The following is a 21,122-nucleotide window of genomic DNA, read 5'->3' as shown; positions in this document are numbered from 1 at the left end:
CGAAGTAAGATTTTAATAGCATAATATTTTCAAAATTTGCTCTTTACCCTGTGAAATTGTGCCAAGGCAGAGAGAGTTCAGAAACCACTGCACATACTAGGATAGAAAAAGACTGAAAGCAAAGGGACCACAAGCAAAGTGGTTGTAGGCAAAGATTTCGTAGAACAGCAGCTTTCAGCAAAGTCTCACATGACAGTGTGAATGTGCTCATCCCCTACAACTGTGTGCTGGGGATTTTTAAGTCTTTACCATAGTACCATACAGTGATTGACCATAAAACCCAGTATAAGGCAAGATGGCGATACACCATTTTATTTGGTGGTAGTTGTAGAACAAATGGTTTTCTACAAAAGCAGGCACCAAATTCTGGGAAAGTCTGGGCCTGGAATTTGCAGCTCAGTTATGGCTTAACTAATAATAGCTAACACAAGTGTAAAAGTCACATGAGAAACAGTTTCCTTCCCACAGTGCCACTGGTGAAGCATACAAAAGGAAAACCAAAAAAGTCTGAAAACTTCACACAAGTAAATTTTTTTCTTTGTACTGAATGGATATGCTGTACTCCCACTGCTTCACAAAGGAAGTTAAGAGCTTCTTTATATGTCGAGCCTACTCCGTTTTTCTCAACAAAATACAAATGAAATGGCCATGTCAATTATTAACTGATGACAACAGAGAGCTAGTCAGGTATTTCAAACACTTGTGTCTCTTCTTCCCACATGAATTCCTCAATAGTAAATGCAAACTAAGTCTTCTTACTACTTTAAATCATCATTTAAATCCATAATTAGAGACTATTAAATAACTTGTTGAGAAGTAAAGGCTTTTTTACATTCCTTCCTCTCTCCTTTCTTTCCCTGGGAAAGTATTTGACCTGACTGTCAGTGACAGGGTGACAGGGGGACTTCATGTTCTGAAGGGCACTTGGTGAATCTAGTCAGAGCCTTTTCCCCTCTTAATACCTTTTCAGTACCGCAAGCTCATGTGGAAAATCATGCAATCCAGTGGAAACAGAGACACCAGGTATAAAACGGGGAAATCTGAAAACAGACTAAAACTTTAGTCATGTTATGATGTTAACCATCATCTTATGTTGAAAATAAGTCTTGTTTATTATAAATGCTTTGGCCAGGCTCTCCTCCCACATCTCCCTCCCATCCCCAAACTTCACCAACAAAGAGGTGAACAGGACACCACCACATGAATCCAGCACCATTGCTTGACAGCATGCTTGCTATTTACACGTAAGTACAAACTTAACACTGCTTCAGTCCATTCACATCATTTAACTCAAATAAATTCTAAATTTGTGGAAGAATCTCTGCAAACCCAATGTAATCAATAAAAGTGAAATCATATAACTTAGTATCAGTGCAACTGAAAGATAATTGAGAATTATCATAGGAAAACCTGTCAAGATTAGAATTACCATAGTAAACTTTAAAATGGCAAACTTTTTGACAATTTTGAAAAATAATCCATATGATCCTAAGTAAGCATGTACTTTTCTATTTACTTCAAAATTTAAATCCATAAATTCTAAACTTTCATCAGCTAAAAGGACCATTTCAAATAGTATGGTAAAAGCACAGCATCTGACATAACACAAATTGGGGGAATAAAGTTTCCCACAGTGGAACAGGTAGCTCCTAGTAATGCCACAGGAAATTACCTGCAAAAACATAAACCAGAATAATCTCTGGTTTGGATTTGGCTGAGCTTCACACATACACTGTTTATTCTGACTGCCATAAAAATGGACAAAAGCAGCACACACATTAGCAGCAGCTCCTGCTTAAAAACAAGAAGCACAGCACATTTTCCCCTCAGCCAGCTCCCCACTGAAAGTATTCCAGACTAAGCCACAAAAACTTAACAGTGAACTTTCAAATGACAGGACATCATGTGCTCCATCAGTCAAGTACTTACAAGGTTTCTTAAACAAATTGATCATGCCTACAATTTCAGACGAAGTCAGAGAAACTCCAGACTTGATCTTCTCTGAGGAAGAAACAAAAGCCATGAAATCACCAAAGAGAAGGGTTTGTTTGGCTTTTTTTTTTGTTGTTGCTGTCTTTAAGAGAACTCTGAAGGACATACTGTAACATGATAGGAAGCTTGTAGGAATAGCCTTAGAAATAAGGCTGAGTGTGTACTTCAGCACCCTGTTCTTAGCACTCTCCCTGGGGAAAATGCTAAGAGAGATTTTAATTAGCAAGAGTCAAAGTGATTTCAGATTGATAGCTAAGACCTCCCAGGTGATCTTACATTTGATATATTAGTTTATATAATTGCTTTTTGCTCAGTCTTCCCCAGCTACAAAGCCAAAAATAGCTTACTTGTCCCACAAGAGAAATAAGGTATACTGGGGATACTGGGCAACCCTTTATAGGTGTTATGAATAACAGCAGTGGTTTTAAAAAAGTAAGGAAATTCCTGACATTATTATCCATGTTTTTACTTTTACAAGAACAATTTAATGTCAATAGCTACCATGAAATCAGGAGGCTGCATTTTCCAAGAAAATTTGTGCCAGACATTAGTATTTTCTGAAGCATCCTATAGTAACATGAAGTGGAGACAAGCATTAAGCAGACTTTATTCACCATAAAAGAAGCAACAATGATGCAAATTCCTCTTAGAAAGCAATAAAATTTGGAATATAAAACCCCAAAAAGGCTTCATTATGCAGTTCTCAGTCAACACCAGTTGAGCCAAAGCCTACTACAGTACTTCTCTGTGCTCTGGATAAAACTTCCCATGGATCCAGTAGCTCCACTCGCAGAGGTGCCGGTCTTCTACAAACACGCATTTGCAATAGGATTTAAGGGAAAATATACCCAGTAAAGATAGGCTCTCAGATCTGTAGTTTGGCATACAAATGGAGGTCTAATTTTCAATTCTCTTGGGAACAATCATGCAGTAAAATCCACAACAGGAAATGAATGTTTTAATGATGTCTTTTCAATTCTTGCATGGTGTTTGTTCAAAATCATGTATTACAAGTTTTACCCAAAGACCAACAACAAGTGTTTATGCTTACGCTTTCACATCCTGATGGTGTTAAGACCAAAAAGTGCTTCTCAGGAAATTCAAGATCTAGAGAAAGACTATACTTTCTCAATGTGAAACAAAACTTTATGGTTTTTATCCAGTTTCAACAGAGGTCCTTGGCATTTGCATATCAATTGCGGAGACTTTTTAAGTCAGAAGATAAAGCCTTTAACAAAGGAAAATTTTGATTAATCTGTTGTACATAGTGCATTTACTAATATCTGATTTCTCAAATCTCCCTCTGTCAAGTCAATTAAAAATATGTATTTGGAAAAACATTGAACAATCTTAGGCTGCTTAGCGACCCCTTCTTTCTAAGCACTGGAAATATAGACATACAGAATAATTTGCATAAAACACAGACAAATGGGATTGAACTGTAAATGAGAGAAGATAAAATAAAAAGCTTGAGAGTTATATCCCCCTGTTGCTTTCTCCACTGAGGCATCTCATGCCAATTTTTTTTTTTTGGGTAGATATATTAAGATTTATGTGTAATAATGACTTTAGCAACTTCTTTCTTTAGAGACATTTTATTTCACTAATGAAACATTCTCAGGAACCAAGAGAATCACTTCTGCCCAACTTCATTTTAATTAAAAAGAGCTAAAAAAAAAAGAATAGGAAGATGAAACTACTTTGGTTTGACAAAATGCATAGCTTTTTGACCCATCTATGAGGGCTGCTTACGCCACTCCAGCAGCTGACAGACCAAGATTCTCTGCAGTCAATAAATCACCTCACACAGCCCCCTCAAGCCTTCCTCCCACAGCGCTGCACTAGATCTAGCATCCCTCCAAATAACCAGCAAGCCAGGATTAATTCAGACCATGAGAGCTTACAGAAGGGCTCAGGATCATCCAAAAGACTGCACAGGTACCTGAGCAGAAACTCTGTGGATCATAGCTGTGGTCACTTCCCTGAACACATTCTGCAGCTGTTCAGGTCCTTTGCAGTCTTTTCACTTCAAAACCCATGACTGACTAAGATCCACCTTGAAAACCAACAATGGACATTACAATATTGAAAAGCATAGGTGTCAAGAGGTACCTCTTACAGGGATAACATAATCTACCATCAAAGTTGGAGATGCCTGAATGACCATGAAACAGCCTACTAGGTGGGGACAATTAGTACCATTTAGTCATCACACAAGGTTATCAAAGGATTTTTCATAGCAACAGCTGAGAAGCAGCATCACTCAGACAACAGACATGAAGATAAGTGGTGGACAATCTGGCAATGAAGAGGCAGAAACCACTCTCCCTATAACTTCCTAATATCAGCTTTATCTCAATCACATCTGAACTGCCTGCCACCATTGCCATAGCCTTTCTCTGTTTAAGCAGGGTTGAAAATTGAAACAGATGCTTTTGTTACATGTCAAAATATTAAATGAAAGAGGATTAAAAGGTGAAGTGACAAAATTAAACTCAATGTAAAGTTTAAAGACAAAAATAAAATGTTTTCCTTCAACTGGCTTACCTGCAAATAGGTCTTGATAGATGAAAAGTGTAATGCAGTAGGCATTTAAAAGGTCCTAGTTATTCCCCAAACAACTCCAGTTCATGTAAAGCCCCTAAAACACACATGGTGTGTTTTGCTTTTACATTATCTTATGCAGATATTAATTACATAATTCACATACCTGAACTGGCAGAAATGCCATCCACTGATGCCAAACTAAAATTTTTGCCCCTCTGGCCAAAATTTCATTTGGAACTATTTTCAATGCAACAGGAAATGGAGGCAGTGGAACTGCTAAAAACTTGTTATATGTAATTGTAGATAGGCAGGTTATTTATGCAAGTATAGATTTGGCATAGGCACTAGACCTTTAACTTAGGAAACACACTTGGTCAGAAAACTTACCTGCTCAGTAAAAACCCCACAGATCACCAACTCACTCAAGTGCTCCAGAGCTAAATGAGATCAGTAGAGAATATTGAAGCTAGTACAAGAAACCAAGAGAGAGCAGCAGAAAATGAACCAGGCAAACACCACTGGAGCCAGGAAGTTTCTGATGGGTGGTTAAGGATACAAAAGATGGGATCCGTTATTTAGACAAGCATGTCCCACAGGAACAACTCAGGAGGTGATAGAGAGCTCTCAAGCAACGGAGTTGCAATCTTGTCTCTCATGTGTGCCTTAAATGCTGGAGGTCTAAATGGAAAAACTTTCAAGTTAGCATATAAAAATTGTCAATATATGGCATTTGCAAGGGGATATGCAGTCATCCACCTCTAATCTGTCTCTTCAAAGAAATTCTACTCAGTACGACCACCAAGGCTGCCTGGAGACCACCGAGTGAACTTTGAGAAATACTTTTTTCTTTTCTTTGTGAGCGGACAGGTGCCTCATTTCCAGATAAGAGTCCCAACAGCACAGTCCTCAGTGACAGCAAAAGCAGAAAGTACTGAAGGGAGCAGTGTCTCCCTGGAGATATGCACCTCTGCCCCGGAACAAGCACTGATTGCAGAGTGCCAGTGCTCCCCAGGGCATGCTCTTCTGAAGGCAGACAGGGAACGCCAATTGGCCGGAGTGTTCAACACAACACCTCTCTGAAGTTCTGACTGTGCAAGCAATGGAAAAATGATAATTTTTTAAAATGTCTTTAACAGAAGTCTTGATTGGAATGAAACATCTCTTGCATTAATCAACATCCTTGCATCAAAGTAAAATCTGGCAAGTATCGCTTCTTACTCTATTAAGCCACAAAACCTGTTTAATCTTGCTCTATTATTGTCTTATCTATGAGCAGCTAATTTCTGCCAGGTTGGCTCAACTAACCAACTTATGTTGCTATGATTCTGAAATTTAAAAAAAAAATCTGTTACACAACCAGAGCAGAAATAAAAACACTCGAGCAGCTGAAAGAGCAGAGCTGAATAAGAAGTGCTACAAAAAAGGAACAGATTTAGGAATAATGAGGTCACCTCACACCTCAACACACATGAAGTTATTCTGTTCACTCAAATAACTTCACGTACGGTAATAGTCACAGCACAAAATACCACACCATTTTAAAGAGACAGAAGCATTTTCAATACTTTGGCTAATTAGAAAAAAAATTAACACAGAACAATACCATCATGTGTTCCCCTTCCAGCTTTCTCCTGGCTTTACAGATGAAGACAGAATTAAGCAGGGTGGAAAATGTTCCCTCCCTCCTCACCTCCTCTAAGTGAGAGACCCCTAATCTGGGCATGTGGTTGAACCTCCAGAGCATCAAGCAATAGTGGCATTTCTGGTGCATTAGAAGCATCTTGTGCCTGCTCAAGCAAGCACTCAGATGCTGCTGTGGTGGCAGCATGAAAGATCTCCTTCTCACCAGGTATTTTGGCTTTTCAGCCTATCTTATTCCAGGTACCTGCAGTTTGTTCTTTACTTAGCAAGGAAAAGACATAGTATTAGCTTCCCTCCAAACTGTCAAGTCAAACAAACCAAAATTCAGAGCCATGAGGTCTGGCAATGCCAGTGTTAAGGTTCCCTGGGAGTGGGGAGGAGGGGAGGACCAGTGGGAGGCAGGAAGGCAAATAGATAGCTGTTCAAGTGACCGAAGATGAATGAACAACTGACAAGTAGACAAGAAAGGAAAATGATTAAACCAGTCTGACTCTTCATCATATTGGTGATATCAGTGCAGCCAAGAGCTGGGGGGTTTGTGTTGTTTTTTGGTTTTTTTTTTTTTTTTTAAAAGCAAACCTAGAGAGCATGATTTTTTCAAATAGAGAGGAGTGCAGCAGTCAATATCTAATAAAAGAAAGTTCTAGATGTCAAAATTGTTCAAAAAGCATGACTACCTACTGAGCTAAAGCATGATATTGCTATCCCTAAAAGGGAGTTGGTATCTAAGCAAATACAGGCTGGAATCACTGACTCATCCACCCTGGGCCTTTAAGGCAAACTGATGAAAAATGAAGGGCTGACAGAAGGAAAAGAGGGGGGAGGAAAATAAGGAGGCAGAGGGAATTTGAACAAGATTAGCTACATGTGAATCCTAAATAAATATTAAAATCAATGCCTAATGGATTTTGGTATTTCTGAAGTCAAGATAAAGAAATTGGGAGAAAACTGCCAGTTCATAAGCTTCTATGATGACTTTTATTGGGACAACTTTCAGCAGTATTTTAGCCTTTAAGAGTTACAATTGCATACTTCTTCCACACTTCTTAAAAACATAAGGAGAATCTGGCATTTAGTGCAGGCATCTAAAAATCACCATTCCCATTCCATAATTAGCTCAGCCACTTATTTTATTACAAACAGAAAGTCTTTCCCCAATTTCTAGTTTTATACATCCTGCTACTGCCAACAGAGTCAAGCGCTCATAAGAAAGGTGAATAGCCTGGGTCTATTCTGTTGCACTTATATGATAAACATCATTGATGGAATGATCTTAAATGATCTTGTTCATCTAGCTTTTAGTTAGTTGATACAGATTAAAAACCTTTAAAGCCAGAGAAAACACTATGAACTTCTGCTTCTGTAACTAGTGCTCAACATAAATCAGATTTCTTTGCAGATTAAGAGGCATTTCAGTCTTCTCAGGAAATGTTTTATACTTTTTAGAATTAAGATTTCTGTAAGAAAGTTCATTATGTCTTCATTCATATATATTCTTCTCTCTCTCAGTGGACTGAACTGTAGGCTTGTCCATTTACAACTACTTCATATAGACATCACAAAGGCTATATAAATTTCCTTTATGTATTTACTATGAATTACAAGTTATTAAGCTGCAGGTGATGAGGAGTGCCTTTCATTTTCATGTGACAATCTTTTAAAATTTACTTTCTGGTCTGTTAATTTTAAAGTTGCTGAGCCAGTTCCCCTGGAAAGGTGCTAGCTTCCATGATGGCAGGCCTATTTAATCACATCAGCAGAAGTAAAATCATTGTTTACACTAATGATGTCTACAACTAAGACACCAACACCCCAACCAAAGGATTCAGTTTAATTTATCCTCAAGTAGCTTCTGGAACTGGAATCTAAAAGAATTTTTTTCTTTATGATCTTATTTTCCATAATTCCTTCCTATGTTTCTATCACTGGAGATTTCCCTATTGCAGCTTTCTTTTTATACCTTAACAGAGGAAATCCTGTAAGCTTGGGAATAGAAAAGATTATATTTTGAATCCTTAAAGATAGTTTCAGTACTAAACTCTGATTTTTGCTGTGAGGCTGTAGAAGAATGAAAGGAGTAGGGTTGTTTAGGAGTCTCCAAGTGTTTTCTAGGACAAACTGTTGCCAGAGAAAGTTTAAATTCAGTATCAGGAAAAGTTCCTCAATAGAGTATATTAAACAACTGGACACATAGAAGAAGTGCAAAAACATTCACCTTAACAAGGTGCTCAGAAATATCATGAAATTAACAGTCTAACACTTAAAAGAGGAAAGACAAGACAAACTGAATACTTCTGTATTGTTTCTTAGAGACTTTCTAGGACTCTCTTATTCACCAAATACTAGAATTAACCTGAACATTTCTACTGCTTGAAATAACGGGGGGAAAAAAGGAAAAAAAGAAAAAAAGAAAGGGAAGTAAGGAAGAAAACACTAAATCAATTCCTGATGTAAAATCCTGTAACCTAGAATCCCTACACAAATACTTGGATAGTGTTAGACCAAGCAATCAGATCTGCTCCAGACCATGTAAGAAAGACACTGGGTGACCCATCGGCAGTAAGAAGGAACTGCAAGACCAGCCCAGTCAAATCTACATTTTTCAGACACAAGCAGATTCCTTGCAGTAATTTATGAGGAAATAATAAACTGAAAATGTGTTCTGTCTCTTTAATTTAGAATCGAAACCCCAGTTTATTTTTACAGTACCTGAATCGTCAGTAACCAGTACCTCGGAGTGAACATTTTGATTAGCATCACTTTCAGCTGCAGCCATGGTTTTTTGTGGGTAGGGTTTTTTTCGGGTTTGTTTGGGTTTGTTTTTTTTTTCAAATGTTACTGAAACAAGAAGTATAGCACAACACATTTATATAACCACTGAGATTTTGAAATCAAACAAGAGGTTAAACTTCCTTTATCTTTAGATCATCATTAATGCCCTAAAATGTATTACATTTTAGGCTGATTTGGAACTATGCAGTGGCACTATCGTAAAGGCACAACAGTCATTACATTACATTAAAATGGAAATAACTAATAATATTGTATATTTATTTAATAAATGCTTTAAATAATATTTTCAGCACTTCTATTTAACACAATAAACAAATAGTGTCATACATACACACTAAATTAGACAGTTTATAGTGTTAAAGAGTATTATAGTAGAAGCACTGTATTAGCTATCTGCATGCTGCAGAAGCACAAGGAAATCTTTTACAGGATATTTTTTTCTTCTGACTAGATTATCTAGTTGTATGTTTTCCATATTCTAAGTTTCACCAAGGAATAAACACCTACATTTATGGGCTCAATAAAAAAAAAAGGCTCAATAGGCACTTTTACTGCCTATGTTACATAGGAGCATTATAATGGTGCATTATATCTTCCAGACCTAAAAATATGACAGCCATTAAAAATTACAGCATTTGTCCATCTGTAAAACATATAGTTCAGATTCAAATAACAGCTTAAAAGTCCTTAAAGGACTTTTCTAGACAATTTGCCTATGGGTCATATATTTTTCGTACTCTTGCTTCATCTCCAGAACCATTCTTTATTTTTGGGAAGAAGTCTCACTTTTAGAGAATACACATGTAATATGAAACCAAAGTGAAACACAAACCAGCACTATATGACCTTGTTTTATCCTAAGTTTTATCAACAAAAATTAGTCACCTCAGTAGGATCCTGTGGTGGGAAATGTTATCCAACATCGGCAGGAGAGTTCAGCTCCCCTTTTTACTTACTGATAAAAATGATGGAGCTGAAGAAGGACCTCATCTTGAAGAGACTTCTGCCTACTGCCAGCTCATGACATCACAGATCTCCAAGAAGCATTTTAAAAGCTGCCTAAGTTTCTGAGCTGCATTTCAGTTGAGAGACTCATTCAGGTGGAGTGGAGGAAGGTCACCGTCTTTGAATACACACCAGCTAGTCAGTCCATTGGCATAACCGAATTTAACATGCCATTTCATATCATAATTAGCTCTGATATCTATTTGGATGTCTTTTCTTCTTAGAATTTCCTGAAGAGTTTTACTTCTCTCCATCCTAGTCAGTCACTGAAGCCCAGGGTTATAGTGAGCTTTCAGCTCAAGGAAGCACTAAATCATATTAAAATTAAGCATTTGATTGTCTTTTCCTGAAATAGGGCTTCTAAGGTTATTTAGCCACAGCTGGATGCCTAAGGCAGGACATCACAAACAAAAATATTGCTTTAGCAAAGTCAAATCAGGATTTGTGTCAATTTTTCCTGTTTCAATCCTACAAACCTGAATTCCTAAATACTCTTAAGATTCAAATTTGAACTTTGAAACTGTAATGTAGGAGTAGCCATAAAAAAAATTAACCACAGGGAATACTTTAATTCACCCAGTTCTGAAAGTACTAGAAGAAGCATAAGTCACCTTCTGCCCTCAGATAATTTTGCCTACAGCACACTTCATTGATATTTTCACGGAATTCATCATGGAAGAAATAAAAAGAATGTAGCCTATGGAATTACTAAATCTGGATCAATTGTATAAACTCTTGTCATCAGTAGGATCACAAAAATAAAAATCAAAACAGAAACTAATCTAAATTTTGTAAACGTGGCTCCTAGCCTTGTGAAAATATTGACTTGACACAGGAAATTCTGAACACGTTGAAAAAAATTCAAGAACCAGTCAAGTTTCATGGTTTGGACCCCATTTTGAGACATAAGCAGCCCCGAAAAACTTTCTTGCAAAATTATCAAGACACGTTTTTCCATACTGGGCAGCTTTCTGGGGAAACAGAGCAGACATAAAAGGTAACTAGTTCTGTTATATATTGGGAGACTTAAGGAACATGAAAACTGTGACATGACAACTTGTTTTGTTCTGTTGTTGTTTTATTTATAGTTGTCATGCCATTATTTCAAAGAGAGATGATCAACTATAATCCTGTTCTTCAGCATGCCAGTATTACCTTTCAAAGGAAATTTCTGCAGAAGGAGCTTGTACCTTTTGCTTCACTCTTTCCAGGCTCTCTGAAAGATCCCAGAATTGTCAAGTATAGCTTCCACATTATAAGAGATCTATCTACTGCCCTCCCACTTCCCTGTCAATAATAGTTAAAAAAAGCCAAACCTCTCAACTTCCAAAAGCTTACAGGTTGCCAACCTGGTAAATCTTAGGCACGGATCTCACGACTCTTAGTAAGAGAAGGACTAAGTGCCTAGACTCTAAGCTGGTAACCTCCAATTCCCTACATGATGGCCACACAGAGGAATACACACAACCAGGAGATTCCCCAAATGATATATAAAACAAGTGTTTGGTATTTACAGTTTACTTTTCAGATCATCAAAATCTTTAGCATTTTTACAGTAATTATTGCCCCACGACAATCAGCAGATGGATGTAACCACCCCAGTTTTCAACTCCTGCTGCAACGTTCTGCAGACAGTGTGATATTCTGAACTAATTCATTAATTGCATATCAGAAAATACTTTCCATTGCACTGAAAACATGATTTCAGATTGCTGCGACTCTCAGGTCATCTTTTTGTTTGTTCTACTTCAATTATGGAGGAGACAAAGACGTTGGTTCTTTCTAAGTACGATAGTGGGGAGGGCCACACAGTGGACAGACATAGCTGTGGTAAGGATAGGTGAGTTTTTTAGTAGAGTTTTCCACATCGTGCAAGGATGGAGCTATGCAGCTGAGCTCTACTACCGACCCCAGGTCCCAGCCCAGCATAGCCAGAGGCACCAAGTGAACACACCACAGACTCAATAAGCAGTTTTCTCTGGTGTGTGGGGTCACTCCCTCACTGGACTAGAATGAGGACACGACATTGTTCTGCACAAAAGCAAGCTAAAGCTGAGTTGCCTAAGAGCATGAAATCAGAGCCCATTTACAGTGAAAGACTCCCTGGCTGTTTTTGTGTTATTAAATTTGAGAAGACTTCCAATTCACCCACATTACTATGTAGAGGGTTAAAAAATCAAGGGCCTTTTCACATTGCCGGTTATTCTAATGGTCACTAAAATTCATTGCAAGAGTAATCTAAAAATCTAGAAAATTAATCATGAACAATATAATGTTGACTAAACCAAGGTCTCTGTCCATCTTCTTCGTTGAAATAGGAAATAGATTATTCTCATAGCTAGTTACTGAACAGTGACTTATTTCAGAAAATCCTTGCTGTTCTTACTTCCTCTGTGGTGACTTGAAAGAACACAAATGTATCCATAGTCATCAGTTATTGTAAGAAAGAAATCTGAACTGGAAAAGCATAAAGAACAGGAGAAGCAAAATCAAGAGAACAAGAAATTACAGAATAAAGGGGGGAACCAGATTTGGATTACACAAATGAAATAAAAACTTTAATAGCATATAAGATAAAAAAGGGTTTCCTCTTCTTCCACTTTTTTTAAGAATGAAAACAAAAAGTGTTCTTTAAAGGAAAACTGAAGTCTTGGGGGAAGCAGGGTAGGGTCACCAATAAATATGATCCTGAAGCATTTTAACCTAGAAAATGTGAAATGGTAGAATCAACTATAAAAAAATCTTGTATGTATTGGAAAAAACCCCAAAATATTAGACTTCAATAACCTTGTTCAAAAATAGACTAACGCTACACTTACAAATGATTTACAACAAAAAGAATCTTATGGATTAAGCAAAATATCTACTCATAGTGCAAATTCTTTTCTAAAAAATTTTGGACTCATTTCTGCAGTAAAAAGCAGAATATTCTAACAACAGGATATGTGGGTGGGTTATGAAAGAACACTGGGTACACTGTCAGAAAAACAACCTAGCTTTAATTCTCTGGGAAGAAACATTATATGCAAATTCTAGATATACAGATGTATATCTTGCATATTTTACTTATGAAATTTGTATTAGTCAGTCTGGAGATCATCACACCTGACCACTGTCCTAGAGTGCTCTTTGAATATTTGTATTTTAAGCCAATGGGTATTGCATTTTACGTGGCAAAGTATAAAATGTTCTATTTGAAAAGTGCCATACTGCTTGCTCAAACTAAGTCTGTTCAAAGGAAACAGAAGATACTTCAGAATCTGTAATCCTCACACACAAATGGCATGGAAATATGAGGTTAGAGAGCAGGTAGGAAGCATCCTGCATTCACAGAGCATTTTCCATTGGTGGTGGCACATTTCTTATTTTCCTGCTTTGAAGAAATACGAACATATCCCACCTGTAATACATTAACAGACACCATCTCACAAAGAGGTATTTCACAAACACCTGTGTACCTTCAGCTGAGGTGTAGTAGATTTTTATGGCAGAAAAATGACAACATTACTATGACCATCTCAAGAAAACAGAACCTTTTTTTCTTATAAGTAAGCCAATATATTTCAGCTGATCATTTCAGAAGAGTTTTTAATGATGTCTGCTGGTCGTTTATTCTCTTGCCACATAACACACCAGCCAAATATACATTTTGGCAAGACAGTCACAAGTAAGGCAGGACTTTTAGGTAACCAATAGTCTTTGTGAATTTGCAGGGTGTTATGGGTTAGACAGGACAGCTTCTCTAAAACCACAAAAATAACTTCAAATAACAGAATCATATTGTTTTGTGCAAAAGCAAAGACAACGTTTCTACATTAGATAGACACCAAACCCAGATTTACAGAAATGTGGCGTAGACTGTTTGCAAATGACATCACTGATGAACACATTTGCCCTAGAACCACATTGCAGAATGGCTGCTATAGAAAGAAGTTATTACCTATTGTTTGGAATTCCAACACTCTTCCCAGAACAAGAAAAGAAAAAAGGATGGGGGGGGGGGAGAAAAAGAGAATCTGAATAGGAAAAAACCTCTGCTGCTGTTATTCCACTTTGAGAATGCACAGTAAAGTATGTTTTAACTGTTTTCAGCTTCTTCCAATACCTTTTAGAACTGAAATGTCAAGGGAAGCAGAGTTGTAAATATTTTACAAATAACCAGCCAATCCAAAACCTGGCAGAAAGGAAAATAGTGCAGATCTGTTCTGATAAAAGCACAAATGGTAGACTACTACTTAGCATCAACTCCCAGAGGCAACATTCTACAAACATGCTGTGTATATGTCTTGGCAAAATGAGAGTTGTGTGGTATACCAGAGACTACATAAATCTTTGCATGGCTAAAAATAACTTCAGTGCTTGAAATGAAAGATAATATTTGCTGTTTTGCATAGCATTTGTTTTCTTTTTTTTTTCCAAAAGACACATAAAAGCTACAAAGCAAATAGTTTTAAGCTCAGAAACACAAGAATTGCATTCTTTCTTCAATAAAAAAGCATCTTTTTTTCTAAGTTAGAACATGCAGGGTAAAGAAATACTTCAGTGTTCAATTATTATCTAAATATTCACGTCTGCCTTCAACTTAATGGATTGTTAAATGAAGACAACACTTATGGTGTTAAAGGATTAGCAAAAAAACCTCTCCTTACCTTTTTTTAAGCTGGGGTGTGGTATTCTCTACTTTCACACAGTCTTGCACTCTCTCTGAAATGGGTATTTTTCTTTAATATAAGAGATCAGAAGTCAGGATACGCTGCTAGGGACCGGTGGTTAACATTCTTCTCCCAAACTGCCTAGGTAAAAGTGGAATAGAAAGAATTTTAGTTCAACTTTTCTAAGCCAGCCTAGGAGTGGGGTTTTTTTGTTTTCACTCTTTTGAAGGGTGTTTATAAGCTGAACAGTTCCTGTCTGCCACATCTCTTGTAAATCATTTGAGATGCTTGTAGTCTAAAAAAAAAATAAGGAAGAAAGAAAAAAAAAAAGATATTGCAACCTGAGAAATTTTCATTAGCTTTGGACTTCCCTCTGAGACTTTCATACAAAATGGTCTTTCTTTCCTCGTTCTAACTAGAGAAATAGCAACACTTTCTTATTTTTCCTTCCAAACACTCACGTCCTGCAGTTCTAAATCAATTATATCTCAAGAAAAATATATCACCGGCTTTACTGTAGTTTGGCTGAAATAAAAATGTAGTATTTTCATTTCTCAAAATGAAAAACTAATAACTTCTAAAAGTTAAAATGTGACCTTGTCATATCTTTGATTTTCCTTCTATTAGAATGCACAAAAGTGAGTTTTAACTATTTTCCTGGCAAAGAACATTAAATGCCTTTGTTTAATAAAAAAAAATCTACTGCCAAAAACTGAAATTATAGTAATCTGTTTGAATACACTGCAAAATAGAAAAAATTTAAACAGATGAAAACAACTTGCAAAATTAAACAAAGCAACCATTTTTCTTCTGGTTTTACTAGTTTTACATTTTACCTTGAAAAATTTAACTGTAATTTTGGAATTTTGATCTTGCACAATTCAAAATGTACCTCAAAAGTTTTATGCTCATTTTAGGGCTTGCTGTGCTTCATTTTGCACCGAACTCAAAGTAAATATCAGACAGGAATTTTGTAGCATCTAATCTATTCCCATACTCTAGCAGTTATTAAATAGTATTTGCTATATTCGTTTATCCTTACATCTTCAGGCAGCTACAAATAAGAGCATTTTGTTGGAACAATGTAATTAGTTTATTGGTTAAATCATGTTCCATTTGACAAGACAAGGATAAGCACATGTTTGACTCTTGGTAACCAAACAGAACAGCTTGCAGGCATTAAATAATGGGGTTATTAGCCCCAGTATTCAGCTTCTCCTGAAGTTCATGGGCTAGTGTTGGTGGGCACTCTCAGGCTGACAGAACAGATGATGTAGATCCGTGGTTTTCCCAGCAAAGGCACCTGAACAAGGCAGTCTGTTTAAGCTGAGAAATTAGCACTCATTTGACTCTGCACCACTCATAACATTCAGAATGTCTTGAAGGTGTGAGTGAGAGATTAAAAAGTGGTATGAAAAAATCCTGAGCTTGTTAGGTCAATTCTAAAAAAAAAAAAAAAGAAAGGTACTCCTAATTCATATGACAAAATGTGATGGTCTCGAAAAACTAGTACTTGAGTCTAACTGGCAACTCCAGGTGTTAGACATCTCATATATTCTCATCAACCTCAAGTCTAATTTTCACATGTAGACTCAGCACTACCCTCTTGTTTCTGGGCATAAGATGCAGCATTGACAATAGCGTGTGCTATAGTCTGAGCATGGAAAGTGTGTGGCCTGCATCAGGATATCAGGTCAATGTTGTTCTAGCACAACAGGCAGGAATGTATTCGCTTTTTCACCAGAAAAATTTTCCACAAAATCAATTGTAATCAATTGCCAGTGCAAAGATCTCTGTTAATTCACAGCTGTAAATCCTGCACGCAACCAAAATCCCTCTCCAACACAGACTCTCTGATTTCCTGCCCTGCAGACATCATGCTGTTAAATGGCAGAGCAGAGAACATCTCTCAGTGTGCTAATGTCACATATTTCACTGCCCCTTCTGCACCTGAGTGACTTATGCTAATGGCCATGGCACTGCAGACACCAGTTCACTGCACCTGCAATAAGGAGCCTGCTGTAACTGAGAGACTTCAGGTCTGTCGTCTTGTCTGCATACCAAGGTATGCAGCATATCATCTACCAGTCCATTATGGAGAGTCAGTTTTCATTCTTCTGGGTGAGGTTTTGAAGCATGGCAGCAATGGGTCAACTTCTGAATTATTTTATTATTCTTGAAAATCAGAATTCAAAGCACTTTGAGCTCCTGAGTGTAATACAGACCTTCACTGTTCAAGGTGCGAGAAAAGCAAACTTAAAGCACGGACAGTGTTAACCACTAAGCTCAAGATGCATCAAGGAGATATGCCCTGGGAATAATAAGCAAAGAGAAAAGGTCTTCCTTCTATTTACTAACACTCTTTTTCTTCTCGGGGAAGACGCGGAGACAGATGGATAGGGAAATACTTCAGTGAAAAGGAAATTCTTGCAGACAGGCTACCATGGAATATTTGGATCTTGAAAGATCATGTCAGGAAGTTATTCTATTTTGTACCCTTCCAACACAGCCATCAAACGCAATACAGAATCAGAAATACATGTTTCCAACACAGAAAACTAAGCAGACACATACTCTGCATACACTCAGGGAAAATTACTACATCCCACAGTAATAAGTAACTGACAGAAGCAATGATGCCAGGCCCATGAAATTCTGACCAGAATAGAAATCAGGAAACAAAAAGTTGCTTCAGTTTTCCAAGGTTTTTTTTTGGACACAGACCTTTCTATTCTGCGTTTTATTTTTTCACATCTACCTTTTAGCTCATAGTAATAGCACAAAACTTTAGAACAGAGATAGGCCACTATAAAGCAGGTCACTGAAAATACCTACCAGAATGCTAGACTTACAAGTGGTAAACTGATCAACTGGTCTATTTTCAGCATCTCAGACTATAGTTGTTCTTGTACATAGTCCACATGGTTGTTATTTCGTCACACAACACAAAACTAGCAGGCAATTAAGCATGACAAACTATCAAATATTTGTCCACTAAAGGACCCTGCTATATCTTCTCTCCCTCTTTATTAAGTCCCTGTTCTTCTAAATGCATGTTTCAACCTCTCTCGGGATAGCTGCCTAACACTACAAAAGGAAATATGCTGTTCAGTATATCACAGGTAAATATAAGCAACATTACTCACAGAATACTTCTTCTTTTATGCAGAGAAAACTCCTGATTTGAAGAAAAAATAAATTATCATCAGATAGAGAAAGCCAACATCAACAACTCCGGAAAAAAGCAAAAGAGTGTAGGGATATCTGTCAGTTAAAATACCGAAAGGTGTGACTCAGTGTTTTGTACCATGAGCAAGAAGATAAACCCCCTATGACTTAAATGGTTTCTTTAGAACCTCGTAGACCACTCTGCATTAGAAACAGAGTTAACACATTTCAAAATGTGATCCTCAGATTAATTCTGATAACATCTATAATACATTTGGTACACATATAAAAATAAGTGGAATATCAATCAAAAACTACATCTTTTCCAGACTACTTACAGATAAAAGTTTGCAACAAGTAGTTACCTATGACTCATAAAATCACAGAAGGGTTTGCATTGGAAGGGACTTTAAAGATCACCTAGTTCCAACGCCCCTGCCATGGGCAGGGACCGGTTTCACTAGACCAGGTTACTCAGAGCTCCATCCAACCTGACCTTAAACACTTCCAGGGATGGAGCATCCACAACTTCTCTGGGCAACCTGTTTCAATGCCTCACCACACTCACAGTGAAAAAATTCTTCCTAATATCTAATCAAAACCTACCCTCTTTCATCTTACACCCATTCCCTCTTGTCCTGTCACTACATACCCTTGTAAAAAGTCCCTCTCCAGCTCTCCTGGAGGCCCTCTTTAGGTACTGGAAGGCTGCTCTAAAGTCTCCCTGGAACCTTCTCTTCTCCAGGCTTAACAGCCCCAACTCTCTCATCCTGTCTTCATAGGAGAGGTGCTCCTATGAAGCAGGAAAATTAGTACTATTCAGTAAAACATTTTTGGCACAGTCAGTCTTCGGAAAGTAGTTAGTATAAGTTGTTTTGTTAGTGAGTTATAGTATATTTTGATACCAAGGTTTAGTTTTAAATTAAATCCAAACCCAAAAGAATGCTGATGCACTTCTTCGGTGGTCAATAAAACCTTTCTTTCTCTGTACCAGATACTGAGGTTTTTCTGTGTTGTACATCACACAAATCCATTACTTTGGATTATTTTCTCTGATAATGTATCATATAGTATCCACAACTGCTCAAAGCTAAGAAAATAATCTCCAGAGATCATATCAGATCAGATATTTTATCATGGTGCCAAACTTGAGTTTGACTCTCTAGCCCCTGCAGGGAGCATAATCCCCAAACATCCACATGTGTATGAGCACACACTCACACACACACAGCCTTAGAATAGCAGATTAAGTTTATATAACATTACTTCCTTCCCAGAGGTTTGGACCATTCAAGGGGAACAAATCCCCTCACTGCAAGGGAGGATTGCCAGGACTCATTAAGAGAAAAAGAACTATGCTATCAGATATGATCTGGCCTGCCCTTTCCTAGACACATTTCTTTACCTAAATGCATATTGGAGTGAATTTTATTTCAAAATGGGCTACTGTAACACTAATAAGTGTACATCTCCTATCCATCCACCCAAATGAAGTGAGCAGATAATTTCTTACTCTATATGCAGAAAAGAGTACCCAAACACAGTGGGCAAATAGTCTTCTCACTCCTCAGCCAAAATTAAATTCTGTTACGTTTTCATGAGAAATAAGTAAAAATCTAAACATTTAGAACTAGCAATTAAAAGAACTGCAAATAACAGAAAATGTAGAAATCATTCTTAATAGATAATATCTCATAATGTAGCACAGGAATGCTGGGATAAGGAAAGCTTTGGTAAATTAGCACAACTATTAACATCGACATATATTCTGCCCCAAAACACTAGGATAGCGCAAAATGTCACTTAATTCATAAAGCTGCTTGGTGCTTCATGGAAAAACAAGCAGTAAAAATGTTCAGCTCCTAGTTTTCAGAGGTAGGAGTGGCAGAGGTAGGAGTAAAGACTTCTCCCAGATTTCCTTATACTGTTATTTTAAGCCATGCCTTGCAAGGAATCCTCTTCTGAGGTGTAAACCCAAGTTAGAAAATGAAGAAGAAAAAAATTTGTTGCATGCAAGGGCATGCAATAAGGTAGAAAGATGTAAAGGGTGCAAAGAAGGTCACACTCTTCCCAGTGACACCACAAGGGGTAACAGGTCAACACTGAAACTCAGGAGGTTCCCTCTGAACATCAGGAAACATTTTTAACTGTAAGAGTGACTAAGCACTGACACAGGTTGCCCAGAGAGGTTGTGGAGTTGTGGTGGGTTGACCTTGGCTGGACACCAGGTGCCCACCCAGCCGCTCTATCACTCCCTTTCCCAGCCAGACAGGGGAGAGAGCAAGATGGAAACAACCCATGGGTTGGGATAAGGCAGTTTATTAAAGCAAAAACAAAGCAAAAGCAAAGCAAAGCTTGGGCATGCAAAAGCGAAGTGAAAGATAGCAGGGTTTATTCTCTGCTTCCCATGAAGCAGGGCTTCAGTACGTGTGAGGGTTCCTCAGCAGGCAGCCACTGGAGACAATGAGTGCCCGCCCTCCTGCTCCTTGCCTCAGCTTTTGTATCTGAGCTGACATGGTATGGGATATCCCTCAGGTTAGTTCAGGTCAGCTGGCCTACTTGGGTCCCCTCCCAGGATCTTGCCCTCCATTGAGGAAGGAATGTTACCGTGTTGGTGCTGTGCTCAGCAGAAGCCAAACATGGGTGTGTTATCAACACCCTTCTAGCCACCAATGCAAAGCACAGCACTGTGAGGGCTACTATGGGGAAATGAACTCCAGCTCAGCCAGACCCAATAAAGGAGTCTACATCCTTTGGAGGTATTCAGAACCCAAATGGACTGAGTCCCGGACAACGAGATCTAGGTGACTGTGCTTTAGCAGGTGGGTTGGATGAGATGGCCTCCAGAGGTGCCTCCCAACCTCAGCCAGTCTGTGATTCTGTGAAAACAGGTGGGAAAAAATAGAAAAGTAATTGCCACAATTAGGAAACAAACAATTAAAAACTTTTTTTTTTTTTTTTTTAAATACAACCCTAGTTATCACAAGCCAAACAACAGCATGAGTAAATAGGATAAAACTGGATTAACAGACCTGCAGAACAATTGCTGTAATTTCCCTGGGTCATGCTGACACCATTAAAAAGTCATTTCTCCAGTCAAAGTTATATAGATAAAATCCAAATGCATGCAAAAGACTTAGTAAGAAGAAAGCTTTGATCTCCCAAACTACAAGGTAGGAATATTTTCCTCAGAAAAACCTGCCAGATCTTAATGTGAAAAATGTAGATTTTGCAGGGCCAACCACCCCCTGCCCTGCAGCTGTGGCCCTTGTTCACCTCTGCACTCCCTCTCTTCCCTCCAGCACAGCCAGAGGTAGCAAAGGT

At 37.8% G+C, this 21,122-nt stretch overlaps 1 protein-coding gene across 19 annotated transcripts in view; it reads right to left on the bottom strand.

Moving 5' to 3' along the window:
* The window catches only part of CRACD (capping protein inhibiting regulator of actin dynamics), a 125,019-nt gene that overhangs the window by 48,657 nt on the left and 55,240 nt on the right, over positions 1-21,122 (bottom strand). For 16 of the 19 annotated variants that reach the window (XM_051790272.1, XM_051790267.1, XM_051790282.1 and 13 more), the window contains exons 2-3: positions 14,628-14,771; positions 1,930-2,001 (exon numbers count right to left, since the gene is read on the bottom strand). In XM_051790272.1, the coding sequence (XP_051646232.1) occupies positions 1,930-1,954 (25 nt within the window). In that variant the 5' untranslated portion in view covers positions 1,955-2,001; positions 14,628-14,771. Of the gene's footprint in view, positions 1-1,929; positions 2,002-14,627; positions 14,772-16,632; positions 16,651-21,122 lie in introns of those variants that run through there. The other 3 variants (XM_051790285.1, XM_051790284.1, XM_051790274.1) reach the window with 2 other exon arrangements.

This window comes from Manacus candei, unplaced genomic scaffold (genome assembly GCF_025592945.1).
Source record: "Manacus candei isolate 608988 ecotype Guabito, Panama unplaced genomic scaffold, ASM2559294v1 h1tg000028l, whole genome shotgun sequence".
NCBI lineage: Eukaryota > Metazoa > Chordata > Aves > Passeriformes > Pipridae > Manacus > Manacus candei.
Note: the sequence above shows the minus strand (reverse complement) of the source record. Positions and strands in the feature narration are given on the sequence as shown.